This window comes from Neomonachus schauinslandi, chromosome 2 (assembly GCF_002201575.2).
Source record: "Neomonachus schauinslandi chromosome 2, ASM220157v2, whole genome shotgun sequence".
Lineage (NCBI taxonomy): Eukaryota > Metazoa > Chordata > Mammalia > Carnivora > Phocidae > Neomonachus > Neomonachus schauinslandi.
The window spans coordinates 105,001,289-105,020,974 of NC_058404.1; the positions used below are offsets into that span (position 1 = coordinate 105,001,289).

General features: G+C 34.4%; 1 protein-coding gene across 5 annotated transcripts in view; it reads right to left on the bottom strand.

Moving 5' to 3' along the window:
• Positions 1-19,686, bottom strand: part of USP53 (ubiquitin specific peptidase 53) — a 50,848-nt gene that overhangs the window by 12,069 nt on the left and 19,093 nt on the right. For 3 of the 5 annotated variants that reach the window (XM_044912885.1, XM_021684459.1, XM_044912888.1), the window contains exons 4-12: positions 18,812-18,925; positions 18,573-18,655; positions 15,790-15,895; positions 14,826-14,972; positions 13,899-14,048; positions 4,402-4,564; positions 3,669-3,821; positions 2,206-2,352; positions 413-1,151 (exon numbers count right to left, since the gene is read on the bottom strand). In XM_044912885.1, coding sequence (XP_044768820.1) covers positions 413-1,151; positions 2,206-2,352; positions 3,669-3,821; positions 4,402-4,564; positions 13,899-14,048; positions 14,826-14,972; positions 15,790-15,895; positions 18,573-18,655; positions 18,812-18,925 — 1,802 coding nt within the window. The remainder of the gene's footprint in view (positions 1-412; positions 1,152-2,205; positions 2,353-3,668; positions 3,822-4,401; positions 4,565-13,898; positions 14,049-14,825; positions 14,973-15,789; positions 15,896-18,572; positions 18,656-18,811; positions 18,926-19,686) is intronic. The other 2 variants (XM_044912886.1, XM_044912887.1) reach the window with 2 other exon arrangements.

Below are 19,686 nucleotides of genomic sequence, written 5' to 3' on the forward strand. Positions count from 1 at the left end.
TCTTCCATGGAACTGGCTGTGAAAGTAGAAAATATTCCCAGCTCTGAGTTACAGATACTAGAGATGGGATAATGAACATTAAATAGACTGAAGAATTATATAATTAGCTTAATGACTGAGACGCCACCAATTTAAATCTATGCTTTAAAACCTGTAGTATGTATTAACAGTTATCAGTGGCAACAATAATAATGTATTTCTGTACTTTTAAAATTTCCTAAAAATATTTTTGGAATCAGGAAATAACTATTAAAAACAGAAACCTGAACCATCAAATAACCTGCAATATCCCAGAGGTCTCTTCATTCTGAAGTCAAGCTCTTTCCCACTTAATTGACCCCAGACTTTGAAATTACTTCACATAACAGGAGAGAATGATGGGGGGAAATCATTCATTTAATTTGTGCATTACCTGCAGGATACTGTTTCTTTAACACCACTGATATCCGTTACTGTACCATTTCCATCGATAACAGGTGAATCCAAATTAGCTGATCCATTACTGACATGATCACTACTTTCATATCCAGACTCGGTCCTTTGCATCTGCCAGTTGTCACCATGAACTTTAGTCTCTTTGAGGCCTTTAGTTTTCTCTGCTCCTTTTCCATTAGATTCAAGGGAACTCCTGCTTCCTATTTCCTGCTTCGTATCATCTTCATATATGGTCATTAGACATTTTTGCTTTGGGTTTTCTTTTGGCCAGTTGTTAAAACTCTGATCTTTGCTACATTTAGGTTTGTTACTGGTATTTGATTTATGTCTTGGACTATGCTGCCTTTTTTCACTTTCATTAAAAATACTATCAACATTTAACGTTTCTCTCATAGGTTTCCAACCTCGGGTCCGGCTTTTACTGCTGCCACTGCAGCTGCTTCCTTTATCCCTAGAATCTTGGCTGCTGTCTGTATCATATCCAGTGCCACTGTCACTCTTAACTTTGCCAGTTACCTTCTCTCCTGGGGCAAGAATCTGGGATTTACTTGAACTCAGCGTTTGTGCAGAAGCTCGACTCTGATGGGCAACTCGGTCATGTTTACATGGTCCTTTTCCTTGACTATGATAGAGATGTGGGTTTCCACATTGTCTAAAGCCATTTGGGGCAGGAGGTGATCCAGACTTGAAATGTGGAAGGTCTTCATCAACCAAATCTTTAAATAATTAAATAAAGATACAAATGAATACTCTTCAGAGACATTTCTTAGTTACAAGCCAAATACCTTGTTTGAGAAGAAATGTTAAGCCGTAGTAAGTGAATAATAATTATAAGATTTATATTATCTCACATTGTGATTTGACATTGAAAAGTGTTTTCCTCACTCTCTATGCTTAATGAGAGGCATTTATAAGGTAAGTAGTTATATACTGATTTTAGAAAATGACCTCTATAGTAGATCATAGTTCAAGCTTTAAAAAAAAAAAGCCAGTATTCTATCTCACTCATCATTAATGAAAGTCATAATAATAAAAGTACTTTCCATCTCTTATACTGGTAAAGATTTAAAGTTTGTTAAGCCAACTGCTGATAAGAATATGAAGAAGCAGACATCTAATCACAGTCAGTGGGAGTGCAGACTGGTTCAGTCTTTTAGGAGAGCAACTGAGCCACATCCATCAAAATTAAGCATAAACACACCTCAACCCAGCAATTCTCCTGAAATAATTTTATGCTCCGGCTATACACAAAAAAGGACACAACGGTATATGTAAAAGGATATCACTGCAGCAAAAATCTTAAATCAAGTTTTAAAGTCTAGCAAGTTTACCATTTAAATTGTGGTATGTCCTTAAGAAAAGAGGATAAAGCCATAAAGAGTAAGACATGCTCATAATGAACTGCACACTATTAACAGTGAAACAGAGGGAAGGTGAGGGGCTGCTCTTCTCACTTAATTTTATACCTTCCTTCTTATTTGAATGTACCATATGGGTGAATTGAATTTATAATTAAAAGGAAAGTTAAAACATTAGAAAAAGCACAAGTATTCCAGGCCAGAATTAAATAAGAACCAGAAAAGTTTTATATTTATAGATTTAATAGGTGTATTAAAGAAATAATATTGAGATACATAACATAACATGTAAACAAATATATATAATAAATATAAATGAATTATATTAAGTTGTATTAAAGTTATAAAATTTGGTTTAAAAATAAGATTTTAGCAACTCCTTTTCAAATGAACACTATTAGCTCTAACTTACCTTTATGTCGGCCCAAATCTTTTCTTTGTCCCCTCTCCAAATCTTTCCTTTGTGAGGAAAATAAGTTTCTCTGTTCAATGGCTTTTAAAGCACATTCTCTGGAAATGTCTTTTATTTTTTCCCTTTGATCACTGTGACTTAACTTAACTGTAAAAGAAATCATTCTTATAAATGATATAGATCATTTTTCAAATTGCTCAACAAAAGTACAAATTGAACTATATAAAAATTTTAAGATGCTATATATTAAAAACAAAATATAAAGTATACAATGAACTCATTTTTTTATGTTTAACCAGAAAACTCAATGTGATTTATTCTGACACTGGAGATGCATGTTGGCTTTTAAAACTTCTTGTATTGCTCCTAAAGCTAGTGTAAAAGGAAAAAAGAGATCTTGTATTGAAATAATAAAAGCTAAAGGTAACTGAGTGGTCACTATGTGTCAGACACTATTATAAGTCTTAACTCATTTAATTCTTTGAGGTGGGTACAATTACTGCCTCCATTATGGATTAGGAAACTGAGGCACAGAGAAGTTGAAAACTTGCCCAAGTTCACAGAGCTTGTAAATGTAGAACCAGGATTACGAACCCAAGTTGTCTGGTTCTAATGTTTGTGTTTGTAATCACATACACAGTTTCTGGGCTTAAAAGTAGTTCTCTTTTGACAAACAGCTTAATCTAAGAGTATGACAGTACAGAGGGTAAAAGGTATAGTTCCATTAAGAACTTTTAAAAGCATTTATTGTAGTTCTTTGTTGATGACAATTGTTAATTCTGGATCCTACCACCCTTGATTAAATGGGTTACTTTTATGGTTACACATTATTTCATTAATGCATTTTAAAGCCGCTTATAAAATCATCCTGAACATCAACCTACTCAGAGTTCAATAAATTTCTAAACCATAACTATACACACCATGCTGCAATGTCTTATTTTGGACCCAAGTCACAGAACTTGGTTTGTGAAAATTAAAGTTGTGAGATGACAATAACAAGACAGAGTTGAATAAAAATGAGGTTAAGTATAAAGTACAACTATAATAACTTTGAACTACTACTGTTGCATTCACTAATGGTAAATTTAAATTTAGCATATGTGCCAAATTATTAACTCATGTTTTTCCTCTCCAAGTTAATAATTAACTCCTAGAAGGCCATATTATGACTTTCTTTGGTAACTGTCCAGATTGCCTCAAGCCTACTACAGCTCTGAGTGTATGGAGGAACCCAAACAGTAGTCGAGTCCAACTGTTCAGATCAAACTATAAGTCTGAGAGAAATGCGTAAAAGACAAAATTTTGCTATCTAGTTGTTATTTTCTCTTCATGGCCAAGCAAAGTTAGTTAAGCACCCTCCTTTTCTATGGTACTTACCAGAAATTACAGATTCAGTAAAGAGGAAAGGGGGAAACGTAATCACTCAGGGACAATGTGAAAATAACAATTTAAACACATACCTTGTCCTCTACCGTCACTTGTTTGAATGTGGCTCCGATTAAATGATGATGTATTATCTGTATGAAATTTCTGATTTTCTCTCTGTTTTGCCTGATCACCAAATCCATTTTCTTTTGAATTATCTGATTTATAAATTGAGGGCTTTTCACATCCTTAAAAGACAAACAAAAACGTATTATTCCCATCCTCCTCCCCACCAGAAGAAAAGAAGTTTGAATTTTTTTTTTTTTTTAAGCAATTTCTACACCCAATGTGGAGCTCGAGCTCACAACCCTGAGATCGAGTCATGTTCCACTGACCAAGCCAGCCAGGCTCCCCTGAATCATTTTTAGTATTGTGGATAACTGCTTATAAACTCAAAGGAGTGACATTTTTAAAGGATTTCTATCTGCTTTGTAATGCATCCAAAAATGGCCTGGCTCCTTTGGACTTTTTCAGGGTATAACTCACTTTAACTCTCAATTTTTACTGCTAGAAAGAGCTTCCAGTCAAGTATCCCCTTCTGTGCTTGTGTGACCACAGAAGTGGGTGGCTCCTGAGGGTGCTTTGGAGGCCACTGGTGGGGAAAGGCTTCCTTATAAAGATTAACTCCAAGTAAGAATTTTCCTGAATTCTGCTTTACTGAAATTGAATTTTGAAATTATCCTCAAAATTCATTTTATCTTCACTATATTAATACTTAGTATGACTATGATACTATAAAGAACACTAAAAAGAACTTTTAAAAATTACCCATATTTTCTGCAACGGATTTATAATGTGACCAGTTGATGACCTGCCTAAGTGCATCTTCAGTAGAAACTGCTGTGCCATCTGGGTTTGCGTAAAACAAAAGCAGTGGCTGGAAATGGCATCGGATACATTTGGAGACCACATCCTTCCATCTAGTCCCAACCTTTAAAAAAACCCACAATGAATAAAAACAAAACAAAATCTTGTAATCAATGTGTTATATATTTGAATAGCAGAGACTAAATTTGTATATTAAAAAAATTTAAAGAATTCAGACACTAGCAGTTCAATTGTTCATCATATTATATGATTACTTTTGTCTTAAACTAGTCTAATAAACATCTTTTAAATGTTATCATTAAAAAATTGAGCAAAATCGTACACTTACTATATCAAGATTTAGATTAACAAATTTTAAAAAGCTTTTCTATGTATGTGGTTGACTGACTTTTGACAAAGATTTAAAGGTTAATTTAATGGAGAAATATAAGATTCTATTCAACAAGGTGCTGGAACAACTGGATGGCCATATGAAAAAATGAACTTTGACACCACTACACATAAAACACAACAATTAAATCAGAATGAGTCACACAAAAACTTAAAGCTTATAGGAAAAAACAAAAGAGAAAATCTTAACCTTGGAGAAGGTAAAGATTTCTTAGGACATCAAACAGGGGCGATTAGAGGGCTCAGTTGGTTGAGAATCCGACTCTTGGTTTCAGCTCAGGTCATGACCTGGGGATCATGGGGTCAAGGGCTCTGCAATGAGTGTGGAGCCTGCTTGAGATTCTTTCTCCCTTTCCTTCTGTCCCTCCCCCCACTTTTGCACATGCACACACACACTCTCTTTCAGAAAAATAAAAAAAGGATATCAAACAAACCACAGAAGAAACAAGTTATAAAATGGGCTTCATATCAAAATAAATTAATAACTTCTGCTCTTTAAAGGTTACCATTAAGAAAATGAAAAAAACAAGCCACAAACATCTAATAAAGAACTGCTGTGCAGAATAAAGAATTCCTGCAATTCATTAATAAGAAGATGATCCAATTTAAAATGGGCAAAACATCTGAAGACACTTCACCAAAAAAATAAAAGAATGGCCAATTAGCACACAAAAAGGTACTCAAAACATTAATCATAAGGAAAATGCAAATTAAAACCACACTGAGATAACATTATACATTCATTAAAAGGGCTAAAATTAAAGACTAACATAAAACGTTGCTGAGAATGTGGAGCAACTGGAACTCTCATACACTAATAGGAATGTGAACTGGTATAATCACTTTGAAGATCATTTTGCCAGTTCCCTATAAAGTTTAACTACACTTATCATACAACCCAGAAGTTCCACTTCTGAGTATCTTTTAATATATATATATATATATTTTTTTTTAATTGGGGGGGGAAGGGCAGAGAGAAAGAGAATCTTAAGCAGGTTCCACATCCTGTGCAAAGCCCAATGTGGGGCTTGATCTCACGAACATGAGATCATGATGTGATCCGAAATCAAGAATCTGACGCTTAACTGACTGAGCCATCCAGGTGCCCCCATTTCTGAGTATTAGCTAAGAGCAATGAGGAAAAAAATCATGTTCACACAAAAACTATCCATAATTCAAAAGGTAAATTACAGATAAACTGTTATATAGCCATGTAATGGAACACAACAATAAAAATGAAGCACTGATAGAACATGAATGAGTCTTAAAAGGCATTATGCTCGATAAAGGAAACCAAACACAGAGAATTGAGACTATGAGACACCATTCTTACAAAACTGTAGAAAGAGCAAGACTAATCTATAGTGAGATCAGGGATTTCCTGGGGCCCAGGGTAGGGTGGGGGGGGTATTAGCAGTAAAGGAACATGACAGAACTTTCTGGATGATGAAAGTGTTCTGTATAATAATTGTGTAGGTTACACAGGTATGTACACATTTGTCCGTATCTATGTATGGGTGCATTTTAATGTTTGTAAATTATACCTCTATAAAACTGATTTAAAACAAAACAAAACAAAACCCAACCAAATAAAAAACAAAGCATTCTAGAATACTGGCTTTGGCAGAGAAGTAAGGGATCTTTAAAAGTCCTAAGGAGCTTTTTCAAACTACACATATTTAGCTGTTTACCCTTCTTACCTTGGAATCTGAGATACTTGAGGATCTAGAGTAATCTGAAAACAAAACAAACCTGAAACTCAGAGTGACTCAAAATTCTTCCTTCAAATTTGGACCATTTAAACTATGTGGATAGAAAGGAGTGCCAAAATGTTACTACACACTGATTCAACGTGGAATTTGTTGATAAACTGCTATATAAAAGTACCACATAATTTTAGCAAAGTGTTTATTTTAGAATATAAATACCCCAATTTTTTCATTGGCTTTATTGAGTATAATTTACATGAAATAAACTACCCAGCTACAGTACACCAGTCAATGAATTCTGCCAAATATATACATACAATCATGTATCTCCCCCAATAAACTTCCTTTGTACCCCCTTTGCAGTGACTGGCGACCAATGATTTACTGTCACTTTGTTTTTTCCTTTTCATGAATTTTAGATAAACAGAATCATAGTTTCTTATGTCTCACTTCCTTCATTTACCATATTGCTTTTCAGATTTTTCCACAGCATTTTCCACAATGTTGCTTTTCAGATTTTTCCACAATGTTCCACAATGTTCATTACTTTTTACTGCTGAGTATTATATTCCATTGAATGGTTATACCAGTTTATCCATTCACCGTTGATGGACATTTAAGTTGTTTCCAGTTTTGGTTATTATGAACAAAACTACTATAAACATTCAAGTACAAGTTTTGTGTGGACATAATGTTTTTATAGGAGTGGAATTACTAGTATCTATGGAAGTACATTTTTAAATTTGTAAGAATTTGATACACAGTTTTCTAAAATGACTGTTCATTTTGCATTTCCATCGGTCTTCTGTGAGAGATCTAGCTATTCCACATCTTCACCAACCCTTAGAATGGTCAGTCTTTTTAATTTTAGCTATTCTAACACATGAGTAATAGAATCTCATTGTGAACTGAATTTGTATTTACTTTATACCTAATAGTTTACTGAGTATCATTTTTTAAGGGCAGGGACTCAGCTTCCTATGGTTTTCCACTCTTGGGTTCTTGCACACTGAGCCCACAGATTTTTTAAATTCCCGAATTTTTATTTAATAGAAAACTAAACCTTTATTTTAGTTACGCAAAAAAAAAAAAAAAAAAAAAGCAATTACAACTAATAATGCATGCACACAAAAACCTTGCAATTCTTTTTTTTTTCATTTTGCGCTTTCCTTCTTTCACACCTACGGCTGGATTCTCTTTCATCCCAAACTCCAAAAAAGACCTTGTTTGACAAACTCAGACTTGGAAGGCTCTCGTGTCTCTCACTATTTTCTTCTTTCCATGCCTGCTCTCTTCCTATAGTCAGTAGCTGTTTGCCTTCTTCTAGCTGCTCTGGCTACTCAGGTCCTGATGTGTATTATAAAGGTTCACGTGCCGACGAGGCAAAACAAACTGCACTTCGTATGACAGGAGAGAAGGGAGGCCCCTGAGGGGATTCTCCTGACTGACTGTGAGGCAAGAATGATACTGGGAGTACTCCTCTCACCTTGTCAGGCCAGCCCTCCATGCATTCCCATGAGCCACCAGGGCACTATGCAGTATGTGCACCGAAAGACCCAGGAGTCACTCAGGGTGGTGGAGTCACTCACAGCTACATGAGCCTTGAGAAGTCCTCCTCCTACCAGTCTTTGTGACACTACTGTTGAGTTTCTTTGCTAATATTAAGACACCTGGGTCAGATTTACTTTTCTCATGACTTTCTTTAAAGGTAAGTAAGGTGACCAACTACAGTATGGTGTGACCTTGGTAGCTCTCTGTAGGACTTCCTGGACCCACCAATTTTCCTTTCATTTGGCCTTGCTGCTAAAAAAAAATTTTGATAGAGCCAAAACACCAAAAAAAAAACCCCACAAACAAAAGCACCCTGGAAATAAACCTATTAAACTCTTTCTGGAGCAGAGCATCAACTGTTGTGGAGTCATAGGGGACAGGAGCTCTCAGGGAGAGGGACACATCATGGTTGGGGAAAAGGAAGAAGAAAAGGGATGTGGAGGTTTTCAAGTTAAATTTTACATGTCACAGTTTGCCTGGGAGTGCTTATTCTCTCCTTTTCTCTACCTCCATTTCTGGATTAGTATCACAAGGAAAATGCTAGGCAAGTCACATATCTATTATGAGCATATTTCGTGTGTGTGTGTGTGTGTGTTAGTTCATGTAATTTAATTTTTTTTAAGTTTTTATTTAAATTCCAGCTAGTTAACATACAGTGTTAGTTTCAGGTACATAATTTAGTGATTCAACATTTCTACACAACACCTGGTGCTCATCACAAGTACACCCCTTTGTCCCCATCACTTATTTCACCCATCCCCCATTCCCCTCCCCTCTTATAACCATCAGTTTGTTCTCTACAGTTAAGAGTCTGTTTCTTGCTTTGCCTCTCTCTCTTTTTCCCTTTGTTTCTTAAATTCCACATATGAGTGAAATCATATGGTATTTGTCTCTGACTTACTTCACTTAGGATAATACTCTCCAGCTCCATCCATGTCATTGCAAACGGCAAGATTTCATTTTTTATGGCTGTACATGTATATTCCATTGCATGCATGCATACATCCACCCTACTACTTCTTTATCCATTCATCAGTCGACGGACATTTGGGCTGTTCCCATAATTTGGCTGTTGTTGATAATGCTGCTACAAACATTGCGGTGCACGTATCCCTTTGAATTAGTATTTTTGTATTCTTTGGCTAAATACCTAGTAGTGCAATGCTGGATCATAGGGTAGTTCTATTTTTAACTTTTTGAGGAACCTCCACACTTTTCCAGAGTGGGTGTACCAGTTTGCATTACCACCAATGGTGCAAGAGGGTTCCCCTTTTTCCACATCCTCACCGACATCTGTTGTTTCCTAGTTGTTGATTTTAGCCATTCTGACATGTGTGGGGTGATATCTCATTGTAGTTTTGGTTTGTATTTCCCTGCTGATCAGTGATGTTGAGCATCTCTTCATGTGTCTATTGATCACCTGTATGACTTCTTTGGAGAACTGCTCATGTCTTCTGCTCATTTTTTAATTGGATTATTCATTTTTTCAGGTGGTAAGTTTTATAAATTCTTCATACATTTTGGATACCAACCCATTATCAGATATGTCATTTGCAAATATCTTCTCCCATTCTGTAGGCTGCCTTTTAGTTTTATTGACCATTTCCTTTGCTGTACAGCTTTTTATTTAGATGAAGTCCCATTAGTTTTGTTTTTGTTTCCCTTGCCTCAGGAGACATATGTAGAAGGAAGTTGCTATGACTGATGTCAAAGAGGTTACTGCCTGTGTTTTCCTCTAGGATTTTTATGCTTTCAAGTCTCTTATTTAGGTCTTTAATCCATTTTTAATTTTTGTATGGTGTAAGTGGTCCAGTTTCATTCTTCTGTATGTTGCTGTCCACTTCTCCCAACACCATTTGTTGAAGAGACTGTCTTTTTCCCATTGCATATTCTTTCCTGCTCTGTCAAAGATTAATTAACCATATAGTTGTGAGTTCCATTCCGAGTTTCTATCCTGTTGCAGTGATCTATGTCTATTTTTGTGCCAGTATCATATTGTTTTGACCACCACAGCTTTGTAAAATAACTTCAAGTATTATAACTTGAAGTCCAGAATTGTGATGTGTCCAGCTTTGCTTTTCTTTTTCAAAGTTGCTTTGGCTATTTGGGGTCTTTTGTGGTTCCATACAAATTTTAGGATTGTTTGTTCCAGCTCTGTGAAAAATGCTGGTGGTATTTTGATAGGGGTTGCATTAAATGTGTAGATTGCTTTGGGTAGTATGGACATTTTAACAATATTGTCTTTCCATGAGCATGGAATGTTCTTCCATTTCCATCATCATCTTCAATTTCTTTCATGTGTGTTTTATAGTTTTCAGAGTACAGGTCTTTCATCTCTTTGCTTATGTTTATTCCTATATATTTTATGGTTTTGGGTGCAATTGTAAATGGGATTGATTTCTTGATTTCTCTTTCTGCTGCTTCATTATTGGTATGTAGAAATGCTACAGATTTCTGTACATTTTGTATCCTGTGACTTTACTGAATTTGTGTATCAGTTCAGGCAATTTTTGTGGTGGAGTCTTTTAGGTTTTCTACATAGAGCATCATGTTGTCTGCAAATAGTGAAAGTTTTCTTCTTCCTTACCAATTTGGATGCCTTTATTTCTTTTTGTTGTCTGATTGCTGTGGCTTAGACTTCCAGTACTATGTTAAATTAACAGTGATGAGAGTGGACATCCCTGTTATGTTCCTGACTATAAAAGTTCTTTTTTTCCCCCACTATGGTGTTAGTTGTGGGTTTTTTATATATGGCTTTTCTTACATTGAGGTATGTTCCCTCTAAACCTATTTTGTTGAGGGTTTTTATCATTAATGGACGTTGTGCTTTGTTAAATGCTTTTTCTGCATCTATTGAAAAGATCATAGGGTTCTTATCCTTTCTTTTATATTAATGTGGTGTATCATGTTGATTCATTTGTGAATACTGAATCACCCTCGCAAACCCAGGAATAAATCCCAGTTGACTGTGGTGAATGATTTTTTTTAAATGTATTGTTGGATTCAGTTTGCTAGTATTAAGTCCTACTGGTTGTAAGAACTCGCAGAATTTGGCCCTTCTAGTTTTCAAAGCCAAATGTTATAGGGATTTGTCTTCCCAGTGTGATAGTCTGTTTCTCTCCCTTCTCTTCACCCGCAAGTCCCTCCCTTCTACAGACAGCCTGTGATCTGTTTAGCTCCCCACCATGTCTGCCCTTCCTACCCTCTTTGAGGTGGCCTCTTCTCTACCTTTAGTTGTGGAGTTTGTTCTGCCAGTCTTCAGGCAGTTTTCTGGATTATTTACATTGATGTGAGTGTTATCTAATTGGATCCATGAAACGAGGTGAGCATAGGGTCCTCCTACTCCACTATCTTTCCCTATTATCTTTTTTGCCCATTTTTAATCAATTTGTCTTTCTTTATTGAGTCGTAAGAGTCTTTATATACTCTGGATATAGCCTTTATTAGATATATGCTAGACAAATATTCTGTCCCTGTCTATGGCTTGCCTTTTTATTCTCCTGACAGTATCTTATTGAAGAGCAAAAGTTCTGATGAAATCCAATTTATCGATTATTTTTATGGTCCATGTTTATTGACTGTTATCCAATAACTCTCTCTACACTGAAACAGAAGTTGTAACATTCTTGTCTGATACTTCCATCTCTGCCATTTTGGGTCTTTTTTTTTTTTTTAATGATTTAATATTAGAGCTGGCCTGGACATGACCTTGGACGTCACCTGATTATTACCCAGAACCCTTTTTTGAGGGTAGGAATGGTGAAGTTGATGAAGTTCCTGAGAGAATAGAAGGTGTACTTCATTTCTCTACCTTGCTTCCTCACCCCCATATCATGTGATTGGAAGAAATGGAGTGGTGGAATGGGTCTGTTTCTATTAATACGGGTATGGGTCATTTTCCTACTTCTCCACATATTTTGTAATTTTTTATTGAATACTATCTTGAAATGCCATATTGAAATTTAATTGAAATTTATATTTTTGGGTGAATTTTGTTGTGTTCTTTTAAAAAGTACTGGACTTCATTCTGGCATTTGTTAAGTTATGTAGGATCATCTTGGTCCTTTGAAGACTTCATTTTAGGCTTTTTATGCCAGGTCCAGAGCAGTATTCAGGCTAGGTATAATTTAGCCCCATTATTAAGGTGGTACTTTTCTGAGGATTCTATTTGTTGCTCTATGCATTACAACATCTTTCCACTCTTGCTGGTGTGGATGCAAACTATTCCTAGCCCTGTATGAATTTTGAAAATCGTCTGACCTTCTGTTTTCCAGTAATTCTTTCCCCCACCTTGTGCAGGTTTGCTCCACACATGTCAGATCACTATTCAGCAAAAATTAAAGGGGACCCATCTACCAATCTCCAGAACTTTCCCTCTGTGCAGTATTCTTTCTGGTAATCTGTCCAGTGAATTTTAGCCATCTTGGCTTCCTGAACTCCAATCTCGGTTTCCTCAACTCAATGAGATGTCTAGGCTTTGTTTGAGTTCCACCTCCCTGCAGTGTAAAAACTATCTGTAGGCAGTAAATGGGAATAATAATAGGGCTCATCTTGTTTGTTTCCTTTTTTCTGTTCAACTGCCTGCTATCCAATGTCTAAAAAAGTTGTTTCATCTATTTGGTTTTCTAATTTTTAATATTGGAGGGGCTATTTCCATAGCAGTTCATCCTTCATAGAAACAATTAGAAATCCACTAAATACTGAATATTTGAACTTCTCCTGACTTAGTAATTCATGATGCTGATAAATGGCCCTTTCTTCTACGTTAAAATGAAAGCAAATGGAATTGTACATCATTTGCTTATAACAGTGAAATAATTTTTACTTTAAATCCATTTACTGCTTAATAATAGGATTCTCAAAGCCAATAGGTCCAGGCATAGTACTGACAAGATCAACAGTTTTCAAATGTGGAAAATCTGAATCTCCTATAGAACTTTTAAAAAAAAATCAGGTATTGGCCTCTACACCTCTGAATTGAGAATTTAAGAGTGTAGGCAGGTACCGGTTTTTTCAAAAGTTCCAAAGGTGAGGGCGCGTGGGTGGCTCAGTCGTTAAGCGTCTGCCTTCGGCTCAGGTCATGATCCCAGGGTCCTGGGATCGAGTCCCACATCAGGCTCCCTGCTCTGCGGGAGGCCTGCTTCTCCCTCTCCCACTCCCCCTGCTTGTACAAGTTCCTGCTCTCGCTATGTCTCTCTCTGTTAAATAAATAAAATCTTTAAAAAAAAAAAAAAGTTCCAAAGGTGATTCTCATACATACTCCTTACTACAAACTATTATTCACTAGTTTTCTAGATATTATAATGTTTGAATAAGTTATTTACCAAAAGATATAATAAGCATATCTAATTCTGAATACCATACACAAAGTTTGAAAAGGCAGTCATAATAATTTAAAAAACAAGCAGATTTTCATCACTAATTATACAAAGCAATTGTGAATCATTCACAAAGAAATACACAGAGCAACTATGTATCAGACAAAATGTATCAGACATATGAATCAATGACAGTTACATATTTGCATTCTAACATTTATTAGTCACCTTTTTTATTATTCTGGAAATGGATTGGCTTAAAAGTTGGCTTTAAAATAAACCAGGTTTCAAAAATTAAAAGGAAGTATGAACTTAACAATACTATTATCATTAAGGTTATTATTTTATATAAGAAATGTTTACATACAATCTTTTTTTACATATTATGTAATACACATTTTATATATTATTTCATTTATTCCTAAAAAGTAAAAGTCACAATAATTATCCCAGTGAAAGTGTCACTTACCTCTTTCACATTTGCATCATCAAAAAATACCCATTTGGAACTCTTGGTATGAAAAGCAAAGGCACAATAATGTCGGCTGGTGTAGCAGATCATACCAACTAGGTGAAGTTCACTATTTTTGGCATTTTCATCAGTAACTCTATAAAAAAGCTGTTTAAAAAATAACAATGTATATTTAATACTGTATCTTTTTAAAAATGAGGAACAATAATTTCATGAGTTATGTATTTGACTATCTATGAAAAAATTTCTTATGCAAGCTTCCCTAATTCAATATTATACTAGTACAGAAGGTATCACTGAGATTGTACTGAATAGAATTACTCTTAACTATTACTTAATATTAACTATAACTATTACTCTTCCTCCAATAAAATGAATTCACTACAATTTAGTTCAGTAACCCAGTATCTTGACACTTTATATACATAAACTGGAAATGTGGGATAAATTACACAATTCCTAATAATTTTTGATTGAATCACATATTTGAACATACATGAAACATATTATCTAAAAGTTTAATTGTAATATAAACCAATTCAAAATATATTAAAATGTTAATAAGCATATTAAGAGATCAGTGCTGTAGATGATTTCTGAATCTTAAACCTTTCTAGGTTAATATTTATACTTGTCATTACCATACACACACACACACACACACAAAGACACACATCACTATCATCATTCTAGAGTAATACAGAATTAGAGCATGAGACAGTTTATAATTGAAAGCTATTCCTAGTCTATGCAAGAAAGGCATTCCAGTTAGCCTGATTTGATGAACTTTATCAGCATTATATCTGAATGTTATTTTCTTTAGAAAGAAAAGTTAATTCTGAAAAACAAGTGTATTATAAAACATGAATATGTTTTAAAAGAATTTAAAAACAAAAAGGAAGAGAATGAAAACAGTTGAGATACCCCAGGAAGATAAAGATGTGTTGCTAGATTCCGAACAACATCTTCAGTCAAGTCAGAATGCTCAGAATCCCATACTAAACCAATTGTAACAATCTCTGGGCAATTCATTAAAACACGGCGAATTTTTATTTTTTGGCCACAGTTACTCTAAAGAAAAACACAAAAGGCAAATTTTGAAATTACTGAAATAGATATATCATAGGTAATGCCTTATACAGTTTGTATTAAACAGTAACAATCTTTACATATACCAGAAAATTATTTGTTCAGCATACTAAAATTCACTTTTATCAAATTATTTGTCTAATTATTGATTAAAAGTAAGTTTATTTTAAATCGAAGTACTTTTCTTTGGTATTTTTTAAATCTGTTAAAACAAGAAGTCTATCTAAAAAAATGAGAAACAGAACACTGAAGTCATTAATAATATTACATTAGAAAACAATGGTACCATTTGTAATGTTTAAATGAAAATAAATAAACTTTCTCTTTAGTCAAACGATAGATTTCAGAACTTAAAAAAATTAATCAGGGGGCACCTGGGTGACTCAGTCACTTAAGCACCCAACACTTGATTTTAGCTCAGGTCATGATCTCAGGGTTGTGAGATCAAGCCTCACCTAGGGCTCCATGCTCAGCAGGGAGTCTGCTTAAGATTCTCTCTCTCCTCTCCCTCTGCCCCTCCCCTCCATCACTGCTTGCATGCTCGTTCTCTCTCTCTCTCAAAAAAAAAAAAAAATTAATCAGCATACACTAACTTAAATCCTTCACAAAGAGTTTTTAAAGAAATAGTGCTCAAATAAATAGCTCACATGGTATAAAGAGTTGCCTAAAATAACACTGAAAAAAATAAATTCTTAAAATCAAGTCCATGTATAAGTAGTATTTTCATGGTAATTTCTGAGTATCTGTTTTCAAATTTACAAACATAGAAGCACACTAATATTCTCCAAATTATACTTACAGGACATTTCCTATAGTCATCAGTCGTATTTGCTGCTTGCAGCAATTCTGCGAACATATCAGGCTTAAAACGTTCATGCCTTTCCATCATCCTTTCTACCTCATTGCTACAAAAGAAAGCAGCAGTTTCAAATGTGTACTATGAACTTTAAGAAGATCTAAAAACTTATGCGTGAAAAATACCAAGTTATCAATATGGGTATGGTTGCTTTTTCTGTCTTAAAACAGGTTCTGTTTGAAAAATTAACCATAAAGTAAATTTCCATACAGTGAAAAATTATGAAATTTGGCAGGTGTATGATGAAAAAAATTAGGTCAAGAATAGAATAACACTAAATTTTACCATTGTTTGGAACTACATGAACGAGGTGATAAGATGATCCATCTGGAGGTAGTTCTAAGTCAAATGTTTCTATTATTACTTAACAAGTAGGGACTTGAGTTTCAACTTTGGCCTAACAAGAACAACAAATTATTGGAAAGACTTCCTCTCTGGCCTAAAGTTCTCAGAAACAAAGGTATCATTTTCAGCTAACAGAGGGGTCCTTTGCTGATTAATGCAGAAGTCAAAACCAAAACTATTTAGGCCAGGCTTGTGCCTTATGAGTGCTAACCATTTCATTAGAGCCTAGGCAGGATATCTGTGTCACTTTTTGTTTAGTCTACTTTAGAATCAAATTTTTATATATCAACGTATTATCTTTAAATAACTATTTAAACATTTCCAAAAAGAAATGTAATAAAAGCTCAAATATCCTTACTACTTTCCATTCTAGATGCTCTGGTTCTGCTTAGTGGTAATATTAACTATCCTAGAGCTGGATATATTTTACAGTTCCACGGTTTAATATACAGTATTCAATAACAACTAAAAGCACCTATTCTTCTAAAGCACTTCACAAGTATATGAGAAAGCACTAAATCTGATAAGCTCATTCAAACTGTACATTCAAAATAGTGTTTTTGTTAACATTAAAAGTGATGATTTATGTAAAGCCTGGAATTCTGTAATTGGTATCCAATACTTATTACCAATACAAAGAAGGTGATTATAGTTGACACTTAAACAACATGCGGTAAGGGGCGCCGACCCTCACACAATCCAAAATTAGCATATAACTTTTGACACCCCCCTCAAAGTTAACTACTCATAGCCTACTATTAACCAGAAGCCTTACCAATAATAGTCAGTCAATTAACACACACTTTGTGTTATATGTATCATATACTATATTCTTCCAAAAAACTGGAGAAAAGGAAATGTTATTAAGAAAATCATAAAGGGGGCACCTGGGTGGCTCAGGTGGTTGAGTGTGAGACTCTTGATCTTGGCACAGGTCTTGATCTCAGGGTTATGAGATCGAGCCCTGGGTTGGGCTCCACAAACAGCAGGGAGTCTGCCTGAGATTCTCTCTCTCCCTCTCTCTCTCTGCCCCTCCCTCCGCTTGCATGTGCATGCTCTCTCTCTCTCTCTCAAATAAACAAATCTTAAAAAAAAAAAAATCTAAAGAAGAGACAATATATTTACAGTACTGTACATATATTTATTGAGAAAAATCTGCATCTAAGTGGACCTGTGCAGTTCAAACCTGTGTTATCTGAAGGATCAACCATAATTAGAGTTCAAAGTCTGGTTTCTTGCAATTGGTGGTGTGGACCAGGGACCGACTAATGGAGCTCCAACTCTTGTTACATAAGATACTGAATCAAAGCACTGTCATTTTATATAAGAGTTTCCGAGTAGGCTTAAAGTTTTACGGTTTTTAATGTGTGGCCTATCCTTGTTCAAACACCATCCTACTTTTCATACAAAGAAAAAAAAAAATGAATCTATAACTGACTGAAGTTTAGAGAACGCTTCCCAAAACAATGCTCCCCAACTCTGTATATATTAAGACACTAAACACACTCAAATAATCAAATTACTATTGTTCAATAATCTTCAAGAAATATTGTGTCATATGCAAAATAGCCAGGAAGTTTAATAATATAATGAAACAGATAAGCACCTGAATTTCATTTTGCACAATGATAAAAATATTGGTAGCATTTAGTAACTAACTTTTGTACTAATGTATTGATTGATAATTATTGATCCATGTTTTGTTTTTGGTATCAAAATACCTGTAAATATTTATGATTTTATTCAATGTTTGTCATATATCAAATATTTATATTTTCTAATACCTGTGAGGAAGTGTTTAAATTACTCTTATTATGTAAAGTCTAGGGATCATTTTGGATCCCTAACTCACTAATGTTTCATGGGCAGGGAGGGAGGGGACAGGCAAGCATGGCAAATTTTTATTTCAGGTGAATGTTGAGGCCTTAAATGAAATATATCTAACGGAGAATTAATTTCACCTTTTTTTTTCTTCTCTTCTTACCCTGGCTTCCATCACCATGAAGGGACATGGAGCTGACGGGAAACACTGTTACTACAAAGATAACACCTTAGGAAAAATGAAGAAATCACGTGCAGCTCCATTTACCATTGAACTTGTCATTTTACGGTCTCCTTTAAAATTCCCAAAACTTGCTATAAATATAAAAAGATACAAATTTTGACTAATATTTGGAAATTTCATCAAGTGTACGGTTTCTGGCCAAATCAGGAACAGCCAGCTGAGATAGACATCACTTAGTACCTCTGATGGTTACATATTTTCAGGTCTAAGACAGAGAACAGATACTCACATATGTTATGGTTTTATAAAATAAATGCTCAATGTGCTTAAATGCGTTATTAACATCTTCGGTAAACATGCTTTAGTAGGTTCTTACCATAGGGCTGTTGTAGAAATGTACCGCACAAATTCTGTAAAAGGTAGAGGATCTGATGATGCTCCACAGCTGCGACACACACACTACAGGTAAAAACATGTTTAATTTATCAACCATAAAACATAAATATAATACATATGTTACATATATTTAAATATGTAATATATATGTATAAATGTATGCAAACAAACATAATAATAACAAAGAGAATAACTAATGAAGTGGTTAAGCCATCTCACCTGTTCATACAGAGTCATAGCAAACTTCTGGTGAGTGATACAAGACTTGGAGGTACACATGTCTGCATCTCTGCTTGGTACTATATGAAAATGAATCCTCTCCAATATATTTTCCTAATTTAAAAAATTAAAAGACAAACGAGTTGTGAATCTTACAGATGACACTATACAATATAACTTTTTAACTTTACAAATTTTAAAAATCTTTTTAAGATTTTCCAATTTGAACAGTGCCATATATACTGTCAGCTTTCCAGCTTTCCTCTTTAATCAACCCTTCAAATGCTGTTCAATTATTCACCCTTTGTAGTATTAGCTTTTAAAAAAAAAATTTAATGAAAGAAACATTATAATGTAACATATGATTTTAATAAATATTTTAAAAATCCTTTAAAAAATCAATTCATGGTGGCTAACATCTAGAATTTAATATTAGAAAACATGTTTCCTATATTTCCAGCATTCTCACATTAGGGAAAAGCAGTTAATCTTTCAAAAATTCTACTTGGAACATTTTTATAGTCTCTATAACTCACATTAAAATAGCAATGATAAAGGTTTACAATACCTACACTAACAACCTAATGCAAGGAATCTGCCCTGCAAACAAATTTCAAATTTGTAATACAGATCAATAAGGAGTATTTATTTCTTTAACAAATAAGACTTCTTTTTAGCAAAGCTTATCCAATGGATTCTTTTAATTAGCTAACTTAACCCCTCTCCTCTGCCCTAGGAAGTTTAAAAGCATTCAATTATTTAAACCTAAATTTCTAGGTATTCTATGAATTATCCTATCTCATATTAGTACATTTCATTTAAGTGAAAATAAACTACAAAGTTTGGTATTGTACAAAATATATTTATATTTTAAG